This window comes from Miniopterus schreibersii, assembly GCF_964146895.1.
Source record: "Miniopterus schreibersii genome assembly, chromosome: 2".
Taxonomy (NCBI): domain Eukaryota; kingdom Metazoa; phylum Chordata; class Mammalia; order Chiroptera; family Miniopteridae; genus Miniopterus; species Miniopterus schreibersii.
The window spans coordinates 73,800,388-73,825,050 of record NC_138102.1 but is presented as its reverse complement, the minus strand read 5'-3'; the positions used below and the strand labels follow the sequence as shown (position 1 = coordinate 73,825,050).

The 24,663-nt window shown below is 35.7% G+C and overlaps 2 protein-coding genes across 2 annotated transcripts in view; one reads left to right on the top strand and one right to left on the bottom strand.

Moving 5' to 3' along the window:
• The window catches only part of GTF2F2 (general transcription factor IIF subunit 2), a 135,563-nt gene that overhangs the window by 68,616 nt on the left and 42,284 nt on the right, over positions 1 to 24,663 (bottom strand). The window lies entirely within an intron of this gene.
• Positions 4,239 to 6,701, top strand: KCTD4 (potassium channel tetramerization domain containing 4). The gene has a single exon (XM_081124554.1). It carries the CDS (start codon positions 4,320 to 4,322, stop codon positions 5,097 to 5,099), a length of 780 nt encoding a protein of 259 aa, XP_080980680.1. The 5' UTR covers positions 4,239 to 4,319; the 3' UTR covers positions 5,100 to 6,701.

The following is a 24,663-nucleotide window of genomic DNA, read 5'->3' as shown; positions in this document are numbered from 1 at the left end:
AGTATCAGACAACATCTAACGCAGACAAATTTTATATTTCAAAACAAAACAAAACAAAACAAAACAAAAGTTTGGACTTTCAAACAGATTTAGATTAAAATAAATAAATTCTTGATTCTTTAAATATGTTAATACATTACTCTGAAATTTATTTTTTAACACACAGAAAGACACTAAAGTAAAACAGTCATAGCTGAATATCAAAATGAATGTTTCTCGTATTCAATTATGGTGATGACAGTGACATCATTTCCCATCAGGAGTTGGTAGATAAGATGGGAATGCCTCCCACTGGCCTGGAATAAGTTCTGCCTAAAGCAGAAAATGGAAGATTAGCATCACGATATACTGAAAGATTTAGCTGGAATTTGGTTAGGAATTGGGCCTAACAAATGGATATACTCATATCACGAACCTGACAATGGCATTGTTTAAATCCTCAAAGTTGGCTAAAGAGCCCTGTATATGTGTGATATACAGATGTCTAAGATAGACATCTTATCTAACTCCAATAAAGGGATAAGGTACTGAGTAGAAAACAGGGTCCTGCCCTAGCTGGTTTGGCTCAGTGGTTAGTGTTGGCCCTCGGACTGAAGGATTCCCGGGTTTCACTCCAGCCAAGGGCACATACCTTGGCTGCAGGCTCAATACCCAGCCCTGGTCCAGGTGCTTTCGGGAGGCAACCAATCAGTGTGTCCCTCTCACACTGATGTTTCTCTCTCTCTCTTTCTCTAGAAAGCAATGGAAAAAATATCCTCAGGTGAGGATTTAAAAAAAAAAGAAAGAAAAAAGAGAAAATAGGGTCCTTACTTGTAAAACAAAATAAAAATCTTCCTGCCTGCAAAGCAGATGAAATTGTCAAGTCTAGTGAATCTATGTGATCTAATCATTGATGTGTGGGTTAAGCTCTTCTGCCAAAACGACTGAACTGATTAATTCCAGGTAGTATCTGTAGTAAGGCAGAGAAATGTAGTCACATAAACCATGGATATTTCCCTTGGCTTTGGTCCTGAAGCACCATTTTCATAGTTAGGGTTGTGTGGACCCCACTGACATTACCTAGCACAAGCTTACCCCCAGCATATCTTCTCCCCACCCCCATCCCCCATCAAGCAGGTAAATATAAATTTAGAACAAACCAAAAAAAAAGACAGCTGGCTTTCTCCTAAGGGGCATGTGGACCACAACAGGCAGCAATGATGAACAACCCCCTGCAATTTCTGTAAACTGCAATCATCTTGTTTTAATGGGGATACCATGGAGTGATGAGAGTAAGGTGGGGCCTACTGCATGCCATTTCCCTTTATTAAGACTCAAAGTGGGGGCAACAGGACACAGAAAAAGAGTCCTATGCTTTCCTATCAGATTCTAGTCAGGGTCTTAGACAAGGCTTCCATCACACTGTTGGTGCCAGGCCACAGGCGGCAAACAAATCATACACAACAAGTTTGCAGAAGCCAAGAACACCAGAGTGAAGTCTAGAGTTAGAAAAAGTGACCAGGTTTAGAGGTACATGATGGGGTGGTTCAGTCTGTCAAAACAAACAACAGAAACAAAGAACAAGCATCAGTTTTAAAAAACAGGCAGCAAAACCCAGAAGTGAGTTAGCAAATGTAAGGCAGCCACGGAGTGATGGTTGAAGAGGTCAGCCATCCAACTTCTGTTGCCTCACCTTCCCACCCCATGGAAGCCCATCCTCTAGCAGCACGAGCTTTACTTCCCCATGAAGAGCATCTACAAATGGGCCTAACAGGGTGTAAGGAAGCAGACCTAGCATTACATAGTATCCAATCACATCACTTTAAACATACAAAGAAAATGCTAGCAGTTTCTACCACTATATTACAGTTATGTTCTATTGATTCTGATGTCCCATAACATTTATAAAAAGAACTTTTGTTGACTTTACCTTTATATGGTGTTACTAATGTGCAGTAATGATTAACATAAGAATTCCATGAATATATTTCCAAAGTTGTACCCAAAAACCCCAATCTATTCACTACGTCTTAAAAAGTCATACCCATAGAAGAGGCTTGATTCCAAAAAAGGAAGTTAACATACATGTGAAACTGTCAAAATATAACAGTAAACTCTTTTTAAATGATGCAGGACTGAGAGGAAGCTTTAGTATAAGTGTTGGTCATTAATAAGCTATAAAGTTCAAGATAAAACACAAAAATTCTCTAGATTGCAGTTTTATTTTTAATAAAATGAAGAGGTTAAATTTCATGGTCTTTAAGCAAAACTCAGCTCTAAAAAATGTTATGCCTTAGATTTCTAGTTTGATTTCAATGGACTTTTTATATTCTCAATGATGTATAAATGTTAAATTACAAATCTTTATAATTGCCCTGGCTGGTGTGGCTCAGTGGTTGGAGAGTCAGACTGAGCACCTCAGGGTCACGGGCTTGATTCCCGGTCAAGGGCATGTATCTGGGTTGCAGGTTCAATTCCCAGCCCTGTTGGGGGCATGTACAGAAGGAAACCGACCAATATGTCTCTCCCACATCGATGTCTGTCTGTCTGCCTATCTGTCTGTCTGTCTCTCTTTCTCTCCCTCCCTTCCACTCTCTCTAAAAATTAATGTAAAAAATATCCTTGGGTAAGGATTAAAAAAACTTTATAATTAATATAAAATTTTAAAAATAGGACTTTATTTTATTGATCTCAGAGAGAGGGAGGGAGGGAGAAAAGGGAGGGGACACAGAAAAATATCGATTAGTTGCTTCTCACACACTTCCTAACTGGGGATCAGACCCACAACGTGGTTATGTGCCCTGACCATAAATCAAACCCGCCACCTTCTGGTGTACAGGATGATGCTCCAACCAACAGCCACACCAGCTAGAGCTAATATAATTTTTTTTTGTAACTAAAAAAAATCTAACATTGAGAGAAAATATAAAGTAAACATGTTTAGAAGAATCTGCTCCAATATTTCTATCAACATACAGCTGAAGAATTTAAAAATACCTATTTTAATGTAAAAGAAATATAAATCAATGTAATATAAAATCTAGTCCTATGATTCTGAAAACAATGTAGTTGCCCAGAATAATTTAGCAGTGAGACCAGTCAGATAATAGTGCTGAGGACACCGTTCACATTTCTTACCATGGGCCTTTAAATTCTAGAATTGAAAGCTCAGATCATTAAAGTGCTTTGGAAGGCAAGTTACAGGGGAAGAAGGGAAAAAAAGAAAAGAGAAAAACACCATACACACATGTTGTTCCTGCTCCCAAGTTTTAAAAAAAAAAACAGCTTAAGTTTTGGTTCTTTCTCTCATCCTTTTTGAACACTGAAAACAACAGCAACAAAAACCAGCTTTCCCATGACAATATTTTATAGTAGGTGTTTTGAATCTGTCTTTTATCTTCACAAACACAAGTGTGTGTGCGCGCGCACACACACACACACACACACACATACACAGAGTTATATTTTCTACATCAGTCCAAGTCTTTTGTTCAGCACTGAAGAAGGTTTAGGGTGAAACAAGCTTATACATATTCCATAGGAAATCTTAACCAAAAAAAATGTAAATAATTATTGCAAAGCTTGTGTATTTAATTTTTTACCTTTAGGGTAAAAAAACAAAAAAAGCAGGACCTTTTATTAAAGGATATTAAGAAAATTTCTTCTCACTTGCTGAAGATACCAAAAAAAAAAAATCACATATAAATCCAATTAAATTCAAGTGCAATGTCACAAGTAATAGGTTTAAATGGTCTCATTTAGGTTTCGAAAATGACTATACCACTGAAATGTGCGGCTTTTTATAGGAGAGAAAATCCTACACACCTAGTTCATTTCTCTTTAGGTTTTCTATTTATAATTTACTTTAAAAATGAGACTAATTCATTATATAGTATTCTCCAAAAGATGACAGTATGATTCAATATTAAGCCTACCTTATTAAGTAATATCTTAGTAGACATTTAGAAATGGATAAAAACTCACACTTAGCTGGAGAATTAAACAGTTGTAATTGCTTAACTGCCAAGAATAAATTTAATTTATTCTGAGTAATTTTTATTACTGCAGAAAATATACATGAAAATCTTTTCACAACAAACTCCTTCCCTGATACAGTTAAATGCAAATTATCTTTTCCCCCCCTCGTCTTACTCCAGAAAGCTCCTGCATACATAGCTGATACGCCACCTACTGCAAAACCGAGCTGACAGAGCAAGCAATGCTGCCAGCATTTCCATTCCATCACCAGGCTGGAGCTGAATAAAGGCGTGTTTGTGTGGCAGTTTCTGTTGTAAAAATCTCAAATCCAAGAAGAACAAGCTGAAATAGCATTTTCAAAAATGGAGCGTAAAATAAACAGAAGAGAAAAAGAAAAGGAATATGAAGGGAAACACAACACCCTGGAAGATGCTGAGCAAGGAAAAAACTGCACATCCTCACTGATGACCCTCAACGTTGGTGGATATTTATACATTACTCAAAAGCAAACACTGACCAAGTACCCAGACACTTTCCTTGAAGGTATAGTAAATGGAAAAATCCTCTGCCCGTCTGATGCTGATGGTCATTATTTCATAGACAGGGATGGGCTCCTCTTCAGGCATGTCCTAAACTTCCTACGAAATGGAGAACTTCTACTGCCCGAAGGGTTTCGAGAAAATCAACTTCTTGCACAAGAAGCAGAATTCTTTCAGCTCAAGGGACTGGCGGAGGAAGTGAAATCCAGATGGGAGAAAGAACAGCTAACATCCAGAGAGACTACTTTCTTGGAAATAACAGATAACCATGATCGCTCACAAGGACTGAGAATCTTCTGCAATGCTCCTGATTTCATAACAAAAATCAAATCTCGCATTGTTCTGGTGTCCAAAAGCAGGCTGGATGGTTTTCCAGAGGAGTTTTCAGTATCGTCAAATATCATTCAATTTAAATACTTCATAAAGTCTGAAAATGGCACTCGACTTGTCCTAAAGGAAGACAACACCTTTGTCTGTACCTTGGAAACTCTTAAGTTTGAGGCTATAATGATGGCTTTAAAGTGTGGTTTTAGACTGTTGACCAGCCTGGACTGTTCCAAAGGGTCAATTGTTCACAGCGATGCACTTCATTTTATCAAGTAATTATCTGTGTCACGAACAAAGGCAACAAGCATGCAGCCAGCAAGCTTCGGAAAACCACGGCATCAAAGGCATCCCAAATAATGTGCCCAGCTAGCTCTGTACTCAGAGCCCTGCTGCTAATCAATTACTGTGAGCTAACGGTATGTAAATTCTATTGCTAAAGATGTCCTTCTCTAGTGTTGCCTGCTCATCAGACTCTTACACTTAAATTGAAAACAGTGATCTTCTATACATTGTAAATAAAGACTGAATGCTTTTGCTATTTGCTTATTTTTCCTTAAGCTGTCCTTTTAATCAGAATGCCTTGGTACTTTCACAATAAATATGTACATTATCGTTCATTTAAGTAAATGGTAATATAATAAAATATTTGAAGGGGCTACAAGATTTAAAATCCTTTTTACTTTATGGCAAAAATCTACAAAGAAACTGAACTGGTAAAATTAACCAAGGAGAGCAAAATAAATATGTAGATCTACCAAAACAGAACATAGTGAAACCAAATAGAGTGTAAGAAGGTATGAAAGCTATTGATTTAATTTTTAATGGGAGGCATCAAAAGCTTAGTTACAGTTTCTGTATTGCATACTTGAATTACAGCTGAATTGATATACTGCTGAAAATTCCTAGAAAAATGCTTAAAATGAAAATAAAAAATAAAAGCACTACTAGCTTCTTTGCTTAATCATTATAATAAAAAGTTACATGTGTCACTTTTAAAACAAATAGTACCACTTGATGATTTCACACAATATTATGCACTGATATAGTCAACTGGCAGGCTACAGTAACCCTGGCTGGTCTTGCAAGTGACAAAAATTAGCAAATTTATTTCTTTGCAGGCTGAGCTCCAACACAGCAAGAATAACTTAGTCTCAACAGAGTATGGTATTAGAATAATACAGGAGTTCATTTTCAGAATTACCCTAAATATTTATTCATTTTTCAAGCTCAAAAATATTAAATAAACATCACTAAACAGTATTCTTTTATTCTTACTGAGTTGTGTTTAATTTCTTTACTTCATGCTAAACAAGAAGTTAATTTTTAAAATTAAGTTTTATATACAGCTGTCTCAATGAAATAATCTAGAAGCTTACCTTTAAATGTGAGTGTATTTTTTTTCTCCGAAATAACACCTAATTATTTCTACGCTACTTATTTCTTTGGAGTCTAAGAACAAATTACATCTTAAATTTCTTACAAACTTAACCATTAAAACTTGTATCTAAATCTTAATTTTAATAAGTTTCAACAAAAGATTTCTGAAAATCTTTACTGAGGTTACATAAATTAGCATATATACCAGAAGTTGGCTTATACATATAAGTTTAGAAAAAATTAGCAGCAAAGCTAATATTCTCAGAACTATAACTGTCATACAGTTACAACATCTAAGGTGACACAAAAGGTGGCTGTACGTACTAGGAAAAATATTTAAAAATGTATTATACAAAGAAGTCCTTTAAAAATCCACATTAAAAAAACACTCCACATCAATCATACAATCTTCTTTTATGTACAATACGAAAAAAATGCATCTACTAAAACATCAACTTTTCTCTTATGTACTTGAAAATGGCTTAATCAGAATTTAAAGAAACTATGAAAATAAAAAAATAGTGAAATCTATTTTAGCGGTTTAGAAATTGAACTCTTTGTATACCTACTCAGCTTATGAGGTGACTTTTCCTTGGCATTTGGACTTTGGTAATAAAAGACACGGTAGTGATTTAATGTCAAAGCAAGATTTTCTCTAAGAGTATTTCATTACAGATAATAAAAATGGTCCTGACATGTCTTTTAACAGGAGATAATTGAACAAATCTCCTTAGAAATTTTAAAAGGTTTTGCATCAAATCACAATAGAGAATTTAACTATTATATATAACAAATTACTACTGATAGAAACCACTGCTTAAAGAAACTTGTCATTCATTTTTATGTCTGTCTCTAAAAAAACTGTATCTGGATGCATTTTTAAAAGTTTTTTTAATCCTCATCCAAGGATATGTGTTTACTGATTTTTAGAGAGACAGGAAGGGAGAGAGAGAAACACCAATTGGTTGCCCCCTGTACATGCCCCGACCCTGGCTCGAATCCACAACCTTCTGGTGTATGGGATGACACTCCAACCAACTGAACCACCCCACTAGGGGTGTATTTAGATGTATTTACTCCTCAAGCTTCTGATAAATCATGATATCCTAAAACAATTTAATAATCTAAAAGTAAATCTGACTAGATTGATTACTCTTGTGTAACTTTTCATAAATGTATCTTTTAAAATTTAAAATTACTTGCTCTTGGATTTACAAAATCATATTGTAAGTGTATAGAAAATATCTACTTTTAAATGTTACTGTTTTCTAAAAATATCTGGAAACACTTCCCATTCAAAAAAACTCAAGAAGTCATGCAAAATGCCATTGCAAGTCAGAATGAAGCTGTCTTAATAATTTTGTTTGCAGTCACTGAAGAATTTCTTCCTCAAATCTTTTCTCCAAAGAATAAATCACAAAGTGACTATCTTCTTTTTCAGAAAAAAGGTAATAAAAAATAGGTTACTATACCTGCCATGAGTCAAACATATGTACTCTTGTATTTGGAATTTTCCCACAGTGATTGTAGCACTGTCTTAAAATATGAAAAATAAAATATAGCTATGGTATACTATTATTTCTAAAATGTATATGACAGCACACAGAACAAATGAAACACTTATGAGACTTCAAATAATACAAGAAAGATGACTACTATCCCAGACTGAAGATGATACTGATTAATCTTGTTTGGTTATTTTTTTAAAAAGAATATTACTTATACTTTAAATGCTATTTTTAAGATAATATAAAAGGTAACATTTACCGTTTTATCACATGCCAGATACCAGGCTATGAACATATATTATCTCAATTAATCCTCAGTTGACCCTAAGAAAGGTCAATTCCTTTTTACAGATGAAACAGAGACTTAGAAGGCTAAGAACCCTGCTGAGATCATACAGTTATTAGGAAGTAAAGGTGGAACCAAGATTTGAAACCCAGGTACACTAGTTCCAGAGCCAGCAGGAACCATGTCTGCTTTCTGCAGGCCACGTATATCTCTAACACCTAGAAACTGGCATGAAGTATGTGCTGGATATAGAATATGAAAATACGGGTTTGCCTCACTTCATAAAATCTCATCATGCAGGTGCTCTTTTGTTTGTTTGTGTTGTTAATCGTCACCCAAGGACATTTTTCCCATTGATTTTTAGAGAGTGGAAGGGAAGGAGGGAGGGGGAAGAGAGAGAGAGAGAGAGAGAGAGAAAGATCGATGGGAGAGACCCATCAATTGGTTGCCTCCTGCACAAGCTCTGACCAGGGCCAGGACTGACCTGCAACCCAGGTACATGCCTTTGACAGGAAATCAAACCGTGACCCTTCAGTGCCAAGGATGGGGGTGGGTGGGGTGTTTTGCTCTAACCACTGAGCCACATTGGCCAGGGCACAATGCAGGTACTCTTAAAACTTGAGTGAAAAGCTGAATTTTGGGAAAGCAAGTAATATTTTTAATGTCATGTCATTTAAAGAACATGATGTGAATCATCTAACAAGAGCAAAGAATATCCCAAGTCTGTCTATTGGTTCATCAAGATTTTCATATATCAAGTTAACTGAAAAGGAGGTTAACTTTTTATGACTTATACAGTCCACAGAAATGACATGTTATGAAGAAAAAATATGTCACAGTGAAACACATATGAGTACCGGAGTCAGACTTGGGTTTAAATACAATTAACTTCCACTAACTTGCTTACACGACTGTAATCAAGATTCTTGACATCCTTATAGTGAAATAGAAATAATGATTAGTTGATAGAGTTTTTATAAGGCTTAAATTAAATTCTAAATTATTCGTAAAGTGCCTCACCCATCACAGACTTTCAATAAGCACTGGTTATTACCCTGTGTAATGCTATCTTCATGGCATAACCATGAATAATAGGCACAAAAATGCACATTCACATGAATTAGACTTTCAACATAAACAGAATGGATAACTTTTAACAAACACAGGCTTAATACGGTGACGAATACTACAAGATACAGAATATACTTTAAACTGCTATAGGCAAATACAGTTTTCATTTGTATTAGTTTAAAATTACATATGAAGTTTCTTGGGACTTTGATTTTCTAGCTTCAGGTCTAAAAATTATAAAAACAAAATAATCATTGCAGCTGCTTCATCAGCAATTTAAAATCAGTAAGCAGTGCCTGGCTGGGCATGGCTCAGTGGCTGAGCATCGACCTAGGATTCAGGAGATCGAGGTTCGATTCCCAGTCAGGGCACATGCCCGGGTTGCGGGCTCATCCCCACTTGGGGGTGTGCAGGAGGCAGCTGATCAATGACTCTCTTATCATTGATGTTTCTATCTCTCTCTCTCTCTCCCTCTCCCTGAAATCAATATATATTTTTTTAAAAATTAAAATCAGTAAGCAGTAATATATGTGATAACACAATCTTAAAGATACACCTATCTACTAAATTGTGATTAAGTGTCTTAAATTGTAATGATGTCAGTCAAGGTTAAAATTAAGAGTATCTGAATCATAATTATCCTTGATAAGCAGAGATGTACTATGGACTATCCAAAACAGAATACAACTTAGAAATTACTTGTATTTCATTTTGAAATATATAATGACTACTTCTATAGCAGACTGATCTTCCTAATCATATTTTGCTTAAGCTAATATTGAAATTAATTTGCTTCTGTGAACAAACACCAAGGGAATAGTACTAAAGAAAAGTATATGAGCGGAGAGAAATATCTAAGGTGAAGTTTAAAATTTGCCTAAAATAATTTATAAAGAGGTGACTGTATTCCTAATCCTCTTGACAAAAATATACAATAGCTCAAGAGTTTCTATTAAATGAAAATCACTGATATAATTATAAACTATTATAAGTTACCTACATTTAACCAAATTTTCCAACAATGCAAAAAATGTACAATATTAAGCCTTTTGTATATAAAATGTGGAAACTGGTTTTATTTCAGTCAATGGTTATTTGAGAAAAGTGCTGAATTGGATATTAAAGAGTGAAACAATAATACATATCTTTATTATAGATCTTTAAAAACTGTTCCCTAGCATAAAACATAAATTCATCAAATGGTACAATACCTAAAGTGTCATATAAAGTTAACTTAATAGTATGACAAGTTTTTCCAAACCCAGATTCCACAGTATTCAGTGACATGTAAAAGCAAGTTTTAGTGGTTATATATATACATTTTTTAAAAGATCTAGTTGAGTTCTGAAAATTCCATTTTGAAGACAGGCCCAACTTTTCAAAAGTGATTTTGATCACTGTCCTCTAGGATGTTTAGCACATATTTTCCCACATCATTAAAATAAAACTGAACAAGTGTACTTATTTTTTCTTAATTCCACCCCCACTTTGCCTCATTACAACAGATGTTTATTAACTAATTTTTAAGGTTAAGAATTTCTGAATGATACTAACTTTAATCACAATGGTTGCTTGAATTTGATAACCTTCTACAACTTAATATGGTTTAATAAAGAAACTAGAGCATTTAGTATTTACTTTAGGTATCATGCCATTTGATAAATTTTTATTTATATTTATTTTAAAAAACATTAAAAATAAGTATAAATGCAGACACTCACAATCTTATATCCTAACAAAAAATTTTTTGCATATTTTTCTATCCATGTATAGATAGTTTTAAAGAAACACTTATAGAAAGAAAAAGGAAAGCTATATTTAGCTGTATGCACAAATAATTATTAATAAAGGTTTGATGATTATGGAAGAGAAACAGCAAACAAAGGAATCTAAGTGCCATAGGTAACTGATTTATAAAACAAACCAAAAAAAATGCAAGCACAGACATTCATGATAAATATGTTTACTTGTTACAACACAGCCAAAAAAATAATACATTGGGATTCAGTATATAAATATTCAGCTACCCTGAAAACTGAAAGCAGGCTTTATTTATTAAATGTCACTCTGGTTCCCAGTTATATTTACTTCCCCTCTTCTTTCTATCTTACCAACATTTAGATTATTTGTATATGAGGCTGACTGTACTTAAGAGGCAAGAAAAGAGGTTCAACTATATCTATTCTAATATAGAACAAAAGTTATATATTGTAAAATTTACTATCTGATGGGTTTACAGAAAAATAACAAAGCCAGATATAAAAATTTAACAGTTAACACTGAGATGTTTGGTGACGCCAACACTATGCATTAAGTAAAATCATTCCCAGTCTTCATTCAGTATCATATTAAGACTTTAATTTTAATTATCTTTATCTTTTAAAAAGCAAATACATACCAAAACAATGGCCTTTTTGGTTTAAGACAGTGGGAAAGAAAAGGGGCTGAGAATTTAAAAATCAAAGTAAAAAGAGACATATCAACTCCACCATTAAGAATTGCTAATGAAGTAAAAAAGCTTTGAAACCTCTTCTACAGGAATGAATGATTTTCCAACAAGGAAACAACTACTACTTGTATACCTCTTCCCTTCAAGGAAATCATCTATGGTTGTTCCTGTAAGTTTCAGGGATTATAAAAGTCACTTCCCCAGGAAAGAATATGAATGGGTAGAAAATAATAAGAAAAAGTGGGATTTGCTGGTAATCTGACCTTTTAGCAGATATCATAAAAATGCTTGCCATTCACTGAGGTGTTACTAAGTATCAGGCACAGTACTAAGCACTTTACATGCATTATCTCCTTTAAAGCGAGGTACAGAGACTGCCAATTACTCCAATATCCATTCTTCTCTTCTTTTTTAGTAACTGAACCCTGATCCAGTGTAGCAACTGTACCCAGATAAAAGCCTGTATTTCCCAGTGTTCTGTGGTTGCTAGGTGTGGCCAAGTTATCAAGTTCTGACCAGGGGAGTATAAGCCAAACTCATAGGGTGGGACTTTGGGATATGGCCCTGTGAAGGGTTATAAAGCCAGGTGAACCTTTTACTTTGCCCTAGTGCCTCCATTTTGCTGCCTGGGATGTGACATGATGTTTAAATCGCAGAAGTCATTCTGTATCACCTTCAGGATGGAAGCTACAAACTAATGATGGCAGGCAGTTGTTGATGACCGTGGAACCACCATCCCAGACCTGGACTTCTAACATCAGAATTTCCTTTACAAAGAAAAATGTTTAATCACTGTTATTTTGCGATGTCTGCTAATCCTAAATGATAGAGGTGGGCAGAACCCCTGCTTTATAGATGAGAAAATAGACCCAGAGTAAAGCAACCTCCAAAGTGCTAAGCAAGCACTGTGCGATAGCTCCTTCAGAAGAGACACCGGCAACTCGGTGAGAGACTCAGCAGAGAACATGAGTCTTGAAAAAAGCAAGACAATCTTAAACAAAGGTTAGCAGTACCACTCATTAGACTAGGTCAAGACTTAGCTTAAAATTCTGGAATATGCCAAAGTTAACCAAGAGGAAATCCAGTCAGTATGGTGAGTTTGAAACGAGAAAAAAATGGAGACATGTGGGAGCTCCAACCACAGAAAGGAAAGGGGGTGAATGATAGGTCAGGGAACATATCTAATCAAGAAAGAAACCTCTGTGAGCCAGGCAGATTTTCCTCATTCAGGTACAGAACCACTACTGGATTAAATTCAGAAGAATAGCTACCTGGGAATTACCACCAAACTGATTTCTAAAAATGAACTAAAAATTATTCCCTGGGACCATCTAAGGAAAAGTAGAGTATCTTTAAGCAAATGGGGAGTGGGGAGGGTATTTATATGTCAGGTATGCAAAGGAACAACTTTACAGAGTTCTGTTTTGTCCTATATTGCCCTCCTTCGCTTTGGGGATGGAGGAGGAGTACGAGGGTGGATGGAGAAGGGCACAATCCTCCTGTTTCCCTGTAGTATCAAGAGATTGAAAACTGCTTAGTATCAAAAGCATCTGGTATGCTGTTTTTAGAGTCCTCTGGGAGGGAGTGAAGTAAACTAGGAAAGAGAAATGTAGTCTGAAAAACTGAACTGGTGGAAGCTGACAGACATGGACAATTTTTCAGAAACAGTAAGGGATGAATGAAGAAAGCCACCTCCAGACAAAGAGAAGGGTCTGGGGCGTTAACCAGCAGGGCAGCCACTGTTCCCTAAGTAGCTAGTATTATCATCTTTGGGTTTCTAAATTAATAAGTTTGTGGTAAACTACTCAAATAATTAGACAAAAATTTTCCCCCAGGAACATGTCAACAGAAGGATCAAGAAAAGCTACTGCTTGCCTTTTTACACTTAAGTTAAAATAATGGGACACTAATGCTAAAGCTCACATACTTTTTAAAAAAAATCAAATAAATAGTGACTCAAAGGAAGATGGTGATTTTTGTTATATCACCCGAATTTGATGATGCTTTAAGAGGCAATACCCACTTATTCACAAACATATTTTACATTTACTTCTGAAGATAAAATATAACATTATTGCTGCTTAAGCCTTATTTTACACAGCTACCTGGGAGGCAAGTTATTTATAAATCATTACAAGGCTTAAACACGAGAACACACATGTAAAAGAGTCCGTTGAAAGGAAAAAGTATTTTGAAAACTGGCAAACTACTAAATGAAAGCTGTCAACTAAGACCAATATAGTAAAAAAAGCCCTGATTGTTGCCTTGGAACCCAGACATCTTTTAGTTTCTAGTCATTTATGAGGAGAGTATTAAATAATCAAACAGGATAAAGACAGAGAAATGTTCTTCTCCTAAGGCACTCAAGGAAGATGCCTGCTAACCTACTTCCTACCAATCTTTTACAAAATCAAAAAGAGGATTAGAGGAAAAATGGCAGTGCTTGGTCAGCCTTTCTGGATTAAACACACACCTCACTAAAGTTGCTAATAATATGTTCTGCTTGGATTCATATTAATGATAGGTTTCTTTTAAATAATATTATAAGTTGATACAGGCCAACGCAATTCATTTTCTTAGACCAATAGTTTAAAAACATGTTTATATTGGACAATTATTTAAAACTATCTTTGTAGCCTAAGACCCTTAACTTTAAGTCAATTGCTCGTCTCTGTTCAAAATCCTATCCCTCACAATAAGAGGACTATACATACAGAATAATAAAAAAAATATGGATAATAAATACAAAATAAAGAAGAATAAAAGGTCACTATTTACTGAGCATTACCTAGTGCTGGGCACTTTTGTGATTGATATGTATAATTTACAAATAGAGAAACTGAAGCTTGGCAAAGAAATGTATCTTAGGTTTTAGAGCCCCTGAGAGACTGAGGAGGGTTTTAATTCAGCAGTAAAGTTCTAGAATTCACTCTCAAATACTACAGCATACATTTGTCAACTTAAATTCTACCCTTAGCTTTGAAAAGTAGAAAATTGTGGTTTTTTTCCTCCATGAAAAGCAGTGTTCAAATAACTGTATAATGTAAACATGATTCTGCTTTTAAGAACATCAGAAAAAAATGTTTATATATATGTAAGAAGTTGACACATTTAAAACATTCTTGGCTATTCATTCAAGGATTCTCCCCAAACCTCTCTGTGCCAAGCTTTTTTTTACTCCGATTTATTATTTTGTAGTAACAATGTTACTTTAAAAACTACTATGAATAGGAAAATAAATTCCAAATTCCCATTAGTTGAAATGCATGATCCTTTCATTTTGAGGCAGCCAGTGAAAAGGGAGGGAGGTGTATAAGACAATTGATGCCATAGTATCTGAATATCATTTTTATTTTTTGAAGACTATATACAGCAAGGACCACTTAGGACAATTTACCAGTAGAAAAATATACTTCTTCTAAAGGAAAAGCCATGCCTTCTGCATGTCACTATACCCTTATGAAGAAAACATTAAGACATACATAAAACATTAATTTTAATGAATAAAAATTAAATAAAAATTTGTTAAAGCAATGCATTAAGGTAATTAACAGGCCTCCATTATATAAGCCTACAGAACTAACAGTTCAATCGATTTTACTACAAACGTATGCAACTAGAGAAAAGTAAAATGAGCTTCTATACATGATCCAAGCAAAATAAGACAAAACATACTTATTAAAAATTAGATTTTGACATTAGAGAAAATAAAGACAGAAGTGTGGAAAGGAGAGAAAAGGAAAAGTGTGGTTCAATAAGTAAATCAATTCTTCTACAGAAGCATTTAGTGTATAGTCAGCTTACATATTTATTAATTACCTAGTATTCTGAGGAATAAAAGAGATATCTATATATAAGATATATTATTTGTTTTTCTCTTATATGTGTTTCATATATAAAATTATGACTATATATCTAAAGTAGACACAAAATATTGAGTCTAAAATGGAGACTAAAATTCTATAATGGAGCTGAAAAGAAAAAGAAACTATGCATATTTTGTAAAAGTCACCCATGAACCCTCCGCCTTTTTAAAAGGGATATAATGTTGAAATCTAGACAATAAAGAGATAAATGAAAATCAATTTATTCAGAAATAAGATGACATTATCAGAAGACTTGAAGAAAGTACAAATCTATTTAAAATTAATACTAAGGTTAAACAGCAAAGGAATTAGTTGCAGAACAGAATATTAATCTTTAATCCTTGATACAGTGAAAATACAACAAAAAAAAATTGAGAAGCTGTGTTTTGGGAAAAATAATTCCCTTATTTTTTATAACAGAGAATCAACAGATTATAAAAAAATGTGCAACCTGTAGTTAAAAAAAAGAAAACACTGACTCCAATCCCTTAATTCCTCCCCTTCACATCCACAACACACCCTCCACCAACTTGGAAACTCTTTACCTTGTGGAAAAGCAGCATTTACTTGATATTCAATTCTTTCTGTTCTCTTTCTTCTGTTACTTCAAATGAATTAACTATACTTGTTCTTATTCTCTATAATAGTGGGCTGTGTTATTTAGATCACATCTCCCACTGAAAACAATTATAAAAGCTGAATAAAATCTTAAAAGTATCAAAAAGGCCACAAAATAATAACTAATCACCAAGCTCCAAATACAGGGAAAACAAGAATCCCTGAGGTTATGGGCCAACCCAGAGAAAACAAGACGCTTTGATTAAAGTCTCTCAAGGCTTTGGGAGATGGGGTGTCGAGCAACAATCAGTCCAGCACCTACACAGGTGGAAAGCCTAACAGGAGTTCCCTACCAAAAAAAAAAAAAAAAAAGATGAAAATCCCAAAGGACTATACCCTCTGAGGGTACACAAGACATGGAAAAGTCCCTGGTGAACTGGGACTTGGTCCTAGTTTCCCGACTCAGCATATAGTTTATAACACTCCTTTTTACTCTCAAAAACGTTTAAGTTTGGATAGTAAGTTACACAGTCACCCTAACATCACCATTTCAAACCTCTGGCTATCCTATCTGAGAAATGTCAAGCCTTGAACATGGTTTAACGTGAATGTGGTAGATTGTCTCCAAAGATGACTACCAACAATTCCTCTATCCCTGTATAAGGAAAATTGTGATAAATGGAAAAAAGAATCAAAGAGGGCATCTAAAATAAAAAGTATTTAACAGGTAAAATTTAAACATCACTGGATGAGTTTAAATAGATTAAATATAACTGAAGAAAGCTTTAGTGAGCTGTTACACAGGAAAAATAAACTTCCCAGAATATAATATAGAAAGAAAAGTGAAAAAATAAGAAGACAGATAATATTAATTCTCTTTTCCCCTCATTTCTCCAGACCTTTATTCTAGAATCTGAACCCCGAGGATGCTGTTAACCTTCAACACTCTCAAAGCATTTGCACCAAGGTTCACAGGCATGCAGAGCTACCATTTTCTGTTAGTGCAGCTGGATTCACTCTCTGATATGTATAAACATCTAGTCCCATGTCTCCTCACCCCATGCATCATCCTTTACACTCTGGCAATGATCCAAATCCTTCACACTCTCAAAACTTCTACACATGATGTTTCAGTATACATGCATGTTTTGCTTGCTTATGGCAGACCCTTAACTAATACCTCAGGTCATAACTCAAATGCTAGATTCTCAGTGAATCTCCCTCACCCACCCAGGATATTTGGTTGCTTCTTCTCTCTTGCTCCCAGTTAACCCCTTCTCCTTCTACAACTCCTTTAAACACTAACTCTTTGAGGACAGGAACCGTGTATGTCTTCAAAATACTTGGTTCTCAGGGCTTAACATAAGAACAATCTGATAATAGGTGGTCAAACTAAATCTGCTCAAACCACCTCATGTTATTTATTTTTTCTCCCAGAATTCTTGTGATAGAACTGCAACAGAATCTGTAAAGCACTGTACAAATGATGGATTTTTATAGGCTGTACTTATTTTTTAGATAGTGAATCACAGTGCTTTTCATCCTAAATTACAGTTGGGAAATATAAACACCCCATTAGTCAATACTGCTGAATTTCTTATTCCCCTAACCAAATAAACTATATGATTACATTCCTATTTTTTTAAAAATTTCTCCTAACTTCAGGTGGAAAGGAAAACCTACAGTGTTCCAGTATGATTCCTTATTATCCTCTCCAGAAGTGCTGAATAAATGTCAGAATGCTTTGCCAAAGTCACACAGGATCCCCAAAGTACTTAAACCTGTTAACTTGAAAGTTTTTTTCTGGACTCCTAAAACAAGATCTACACAACACATTATTGTTCTATTCTGTGTCCAAAGAGGTATAACTTGGCTTTTTACTCATCTCTTCACTTCTTTCATATTCTTTCCATGGCAGGAAGGACAAGGACACAGGATAAAGAAACTAGTCTCTGATTCTGTTTCTCAAAATCATTTAAAATAATTCTGCTACCTCAAGAAAGGAGACTTGGACTAAAATAAGACAGTATCAAATCCAAATGCTTTCAGGAATGATACAGGTAAAATAAGTATGTGAAAAAACTGGGCAGAAAATAGGAAATAATGGTTACTCTTCTGGACATTAGAGAATGAATGTCCTGCCTAAAATCACATTCATTATAAACAAAACAAAAAGCAAGCCAAATAAAATAGGCTTGCAGATTGGATTCAGTTTCTTGCCTCAGCAGTATTTTAGTAACCATAACACTCATAAACTCGTGAGTTATATTCATGAGTTCACCGCTGAGCCTGATCATATTTAAGCACTTCCTCTTCTACCTTTAAATTTTAACTCAAAGAAAAGGGCCACAAGAGTCATGTTTTCCAAATTACAGAATACTACATCCACCAGATATCAGTTTCAAAAGGCCAGAGTTTGCTGGCCTTTCTTTTACTCTAATAATGAACCAATATATTTTAAGGTCATGTCCTAAAACATCTTTGGTCTACTACTTAAAACTCCACTTTCAGTCAATGACTTTATTCTCTCAATATATTTTCCTTCTATCTGAGCAGCAAAGCCACTATCTGTAATGTCAGAATTTACCTTTTTAGCAAAATGAATTCTTTCAATCAATATCCACACACACACACACACACACACTCTCTCTCTCTCTCTCTCTTTCTCTCTCTCTCTCTTCCTCCCTCCCTCTCTCTCTCCCCTCCTATTAAGAAATGGTTTGGTCCTGGCCAGTGTTGCTCAACAGTTAGAGCACTGGCACACATAACCCAGGATCATGGGTTCAATTCTAGGTCAAGGGCATGCACCTGGGTTGCAGGTTTGATCCCTGGCCCCAGTCGGGGCTCGTGAGGAAGGAAATCAATCGATGTGTCTCTCTCACACCCATGTTTCTGTTTCTGTTTCTCTCTCTCTCTCTCTCTCTCTCCCTTCCTCCCTCCCTTCTATTTTCTCTAAGAAAATCAATGGAAAAAGTACCCTCGGTGAGGAGGGGAAAAAAAGAAAACAGCATTCCTTCTAATTCTATAAACTTAGCGAATATGATTCTATTGGCTGCATGTACTACTTTCCAATGATGCATAAACTATGGGACAGACATAACCTTGTGCTGCAGATTCATTCTCAGGTCCCCAACCAAATGTCATAATATTATAACCCACAGCATCAGCTTTAGGAGAAACACTAACCAATGCAGAAATAGCAAACTAACTCTACAGTTAGGGTAGGCCCTAATCCAAATTTCTTCTTATAAAGACATCACTTAATGCTTGTGTCCTTATAAGAAGAAACTTGGTCAAACAGAGACATACCAGGCGTACATGGACACAGAGGAACCACCATGTAAAGAGGCAGCAAGAGGGTGGCCATCTGCATGCCCAGGAGAGACGCCTCAGAAAAAAACAAACATGCTGGCACCTTGATCTTAGACTTTTAGTTTCCAGAACTTTGAGAAAATATTTGTTGTTTAAGCCACTCAGTCTGTGGTATTTTGTTAAGGAAGACCTAGCAAACTAATACAGTACGATTTAATACCTGTGATCTAATTTTTTGAACCAATTAAGAGATCTGGTTGATGGGTTTTTAGAAAAATGTGTGTTCCTCTTGTGCTTTGCTTTCTTTATTAATATTTCTATTGAAATACAACCTACATTTAAGAAAAGTACACAAATCATAAATTTACAGCTTTGATGAATTTTCATAAAGTGAACACATCCATGTAACCACTCCTATCAAAATATAGTACACTGGTAGCTTTGCTTTGATTTTTAAGTCATGGACTCAATATTGAATTGTCTGTACTAATCTCTTACATATCCTGAGTAACTTTGGTTCCTTCCTAATATTTTTAACTTTCAAGCAAAAGTCGTACAGTGGACACAAACAGTACTGTTTAGAAATTTTGCAATATTAGAAACGTTAAACTTCTTAAAGACTAACAAGTTAAAAACCAACCAACCAGTCATGGTTCCAGCATTTAAAACATTCATTTTTCTTTTCTTCTTTTTTTTTTTTTTAACAGGGAGAGACCATGGTTATCTTTGTGAGACACACAGTTAGGTAAACTTATTACATAGGTTCCAATTAACTTTTCTTTCTCCCACTTAATGTCTTTTAATATTTTTTTCTGACAAAAGTAAAGGCTTCTGTGGAAAGTGAATGTCAGTTGAATCAGTGATGCAGTTAATTTATCTGAATTACTTTTCATGTATTTTATAATCTTGAAATGAAACTGTTTCCAAAAAATGATAGTTTACTGTGCACACAGAACATCTTTCCCTTGCAAGTGTCTTCCTGAGTAAATGATATTCTAATGGCTTTTCAGTAATTATTTCAAAAAAGCTGGAGAATATAGACAATCTGCATATATAAAAGACTAGGGGCTGAAGTAGAAACAGGGATCAGAGGTGGTATCTGAGAGAACCTTCTGGAGACCACAATGATTGTTCATGGCAGAATGAAAGAAGCTCAAATGAAGAGAGGGGTAGGAATGTTTACGCAGCGGGACTGAGGAGAGGAGATTGTCATGAAGCCCAGTGAAGGCATTAGCAGTGTGGTCGGGGTAGGAGCAGAGATAGCTGAGGAAGATGACAGTGGTCAGGTGGAATGGTAAATGGATCTGACTGGGACAGAAATAGGCAGCAATTAGAGGGGAGAAAGCAATGTTGGCAGTGACATAGCCATAAAAAAATGGTGTGCTCCAAAACTACATGTTAGCTTCCTATTTAAAATCTATCTGAACCTCAGTCTTAGGATATCTGGGTCTATTAGAGTATGCTTGACCTGCAGTATCCCTAGGTATCACATTCGGTGTTAAATCATTTGGATGACAGACACTCAGAGAGAGAAGGCTGAGGATCATAGAACACATCAGTTCTCTCAAGAAAAGACAGAAGCCAACTCTGACACAAGGTTTTAAAGTTCAGGCAGTTTATTTTCGAGGTGATCCCAGAAGACTGAAAGAGAAGCGGGGGAGAGACAGGAAGAGGAAAGAATTCAATAAAGAGAAGAGGTTGGAGCACTGAGACCAGCTGTGTACCACAGTGGAAACTGTTAATGAATCCTGCTGCAGAACTCTGGAAGACAGGTTAAGACTGTGCCTGGAGTGATCCCACCCGAGGTGAAGGGAGCTGGGTGTTCACACATCAGCTCCTGTCAGATACCGGTTGAGGGCCACTCCCAGAGAGTGTGTTAATTAACATACTGGCAGTTCAGACCTGCCCTCCAGGTGGGCAGAGGCACTGCCAGCACAGAAAGCTTTCAGGGAAAGACACAAATGCTGACAGAAGCTGGCCAGTGTGCACAGAAATAAAAGGGGCTGAGGAACTCTGAGCAGGCAGTGAGAGCATCTGAGGCATTTATACCACAGTCCCTAATGCATGGGAGTCTGTCCCTAACTTGGGAATGTAAGAAACATCACTCTTTACCTCAGGGGTGGGGAACATTTGGACAGCAGGCCGCATAGGGCCCACGAAATCACTTGGTCTGGCCCTGCCAAGGCAACCCCAGGCGGGACTTGAAATTCAATAAATCTAGGAGCTTTTTTCATAGCTAATTTTTAGGTTGATAATTTTGTATGGCCCTCGAATGATGTTATAATTAATTATCCTAATGGCCCTTGGCAGAAAAAAGGTTCCCCAGCCCTGCTTTACCTAGAAGCTGTAAAAAAAAGGACTGAGAACTGCTCTAAGTCCTCAGACATTTTCCTTTGCTAAAGAGTATAGGTGTTCCTCTCAAGAAACTGCTTAACTAAGACACATAACAAGTTATATAGTAAAAAAAAAGTAAAATCTGCCAAATCCTCAGAGTCATTAAGTTCTGCATAGCTATACAAAAGAAACCAATGTGATCAACAGCCCTGGGTGGTATGCTTTTTTTCTGAGAAGGCCAGAAGGGAAGGCCACAACTTCCAACCATAAAATATTTTCAAGAAAGGTTCTTATATTTTTATTTTTTTGAAGTTTCTCTCCACATGAAAACATTGTGTGCTTTTTTTTTTTTAAATCCTCACCCACGGATATTTTTTCCAGTGCTCTTTCAGAGAGGGAGGGAGAGAGAAACATCAATTTAAGAGAGACACAATGACCGGTTGCCTCTCACATGCTCCCCGACTGGGGCTGGGAATCGAGCCTGCAACTGAGGTACATGCCCCTGGCCGGAATCAGACACAGGACCCTTCAGTCTGCAGGTTGACACTCCGACCACTAAGCCAAATTGGCTAGGGCAAGAAAGGCTCTTTTAGAGGGAATCAAATATATATCTATATGAAAACAGTATGTGTCTGTAGAGTTTTTTCCCCCCTCTTCTTTTGGAATAGCTAATGATACAATATAAGCAAGAAAATGTGGACTGATGCATATACACAGAGTTCTTAAAAAAAAAAGAGACTTCAGCTGAATTTCTTTTCAAATACAGCAGCCTTTTAGAGCACGCTGGCTCTCTATCAGTGCTTCGCATCTGGCCAGGCCACAGCTGCCTATTTTTAACAGTGATAAAAACATGTAAGAATGAGGCTTTATTTCAGAACTTAAAAAAATGTCTACTAAGTCATTTTGCATCAAAGACATAAGTTGACCTAACTTTAAAGAGATTTATTTTAAATTTAACTTAGATAAAATTGGTTTCTCTATTCTTGATCAATTTTATATTCCCAGTAAGAAAGTAATGTTCTAAATTGAGGTTTGTATACAAATTGTATATAATGTCCCTATTGTTTATATTGAGATATACTGATACATCCCCTATCTATATTAAATATATTAAGTTTAATAACATTTTTATCCCATTCATCATATAAATTCTTATATTACCTGCTTCTTTGGTCATACTGCACTGACAAGATTTTATTTCTAAATGTATCCGTTTGTTAACTTAAACTTTATGCAATCTGAAAATAATGCGTGTCATTCAGTAAACACAACTTAAATACCCCCTGCCCTCCCCTGCCAATAAGTTTGACATCAGTGCCTTGGTACAGCTCTAGAAATGATTTTCTATTCTGTCACTTTATCGGCTAACTTCTTCAAACAGTTCTGCAAAAAGATTGCTTCATGCCTTCATGAACTGTATTTTCTCCAGTGGTACCTTTACAAGTGGATACTGTAAGCTACACAATTGCAAACAACTGTGACTTCAGATAGAGTTGGACCATAAATCAGAAAACGGAACAGATTTAGAGGGGGGGTGTCAAGAACCATTGGAATCTGAGTATTAAATAGTTTCCACTGACTAGATCTAGGATGATACTTTGGAATTACTGTTCATTTTTTAAGATATCAGAATGGTATGGCGGTTACATATTTTTAATAAAAGAATCTCGATGGAAACATGTACTGAGGAATTTAAGGATGGAATGATGAGTTGTGTGAGATTTTCTTTAAACTAATCCTGTGAAGTACAAAGGACAGGGCTGGGGTATAGCTGAAACAAGAATGACCATATGTTGATAACCTGAAGTTGGATGACAGGTACACGAAAGTTCACTATACTATTTCTCTACTTTTATATAAGCTTAAAAATTTTCCACAATAAAAAGTTAAAAAGAAAGCAGGTGAGGGGATGGGAAAGAAAATAAAGTTTATTTTCCTTCCCTGGTAAGCTTTTTATTTTTCATGAAAAGTCCTATAAAAAATTCTTCTCTACTAATACATAGGTGAGAAATCAGCCGCAGTTCAATTTTTTAAATTGATTTTTAGAGAGAGAGGAAGAAGGAGAGCAAGAAACATCAATGTGAGAGCAAACCACTGTGCTCATGCACACCCCCTACCAGGTGATCAAGCCCACAACGAAGGCATGTACCCTGACCAGGAATTGAACGGGCAATCTTTCGGTGCACAGGATGACGCCCAACCAACTGAGCCACACTGGCCAGGGCAGCCACAGTTCAATTTTTACATTGTCTTTTTTTCTTTACAATGTATTAATCTTTAAGCTTAAAATTAAAGAATTAAATCAAGCTTGAATTAAAGTGAGTGAGATAGAAGCAGAGAAGACATATCTTTCTAAATGTAGAATTTTTTTCAAAAGCAGTAAAATGTTTAAAACACCATATTTATTGCTCAACAAATTTTCTTCAGTCAGGACTTGTAAAGAATAAGAAAAATGTGCTTTTACGATCATGGTAAACACCCAAAATTGATTTAATGGAGCATTACAACAAATAATGGCTAGTGAAAAAACAGGATGCTTAATATTTAGATATTTTTAAAAAACAGTATAAAGGTGAAACCTCAAGAACAGTTTCCTGTAAGTACATAAATTTCTTCTGATGTAACAAAAGAAGTAAAAAGGCAGAAGGAGGAAAACAACAACAAAAACGACCACTGGGGAGGTAAGCAAGTTCTGGTCACTCCTGTTGGTTCCTTCAGAAAGAACAACACAGTAGTCCCCCCGCTTATCCGCAGTTTTGCTTTCTGTGGTTTCAGTCATCCACAGTCAACTGCAGTCCAGAAATATTAAATGAAAAATTTCCAGAGGTGCACAACTCATAAATTTTAAATTGCATGTTCTGAATAGCATGATGAATCTTGAGACCTTCTTCACCTGGGACCTGAATCATCCCTTCGTCCGGTGCATCCACACTGTACATGATCCCTGCCCATCAGTCAGCAGCCACCTAGGTGATCAGATCAACTGTTGCAGCATCACAGTGCTTGTGTTCACGTAACTCTTATTTTACTTAGTAACAGCCCCAAAGCCATTCACATAACTTGTATTGCAGTATATGGC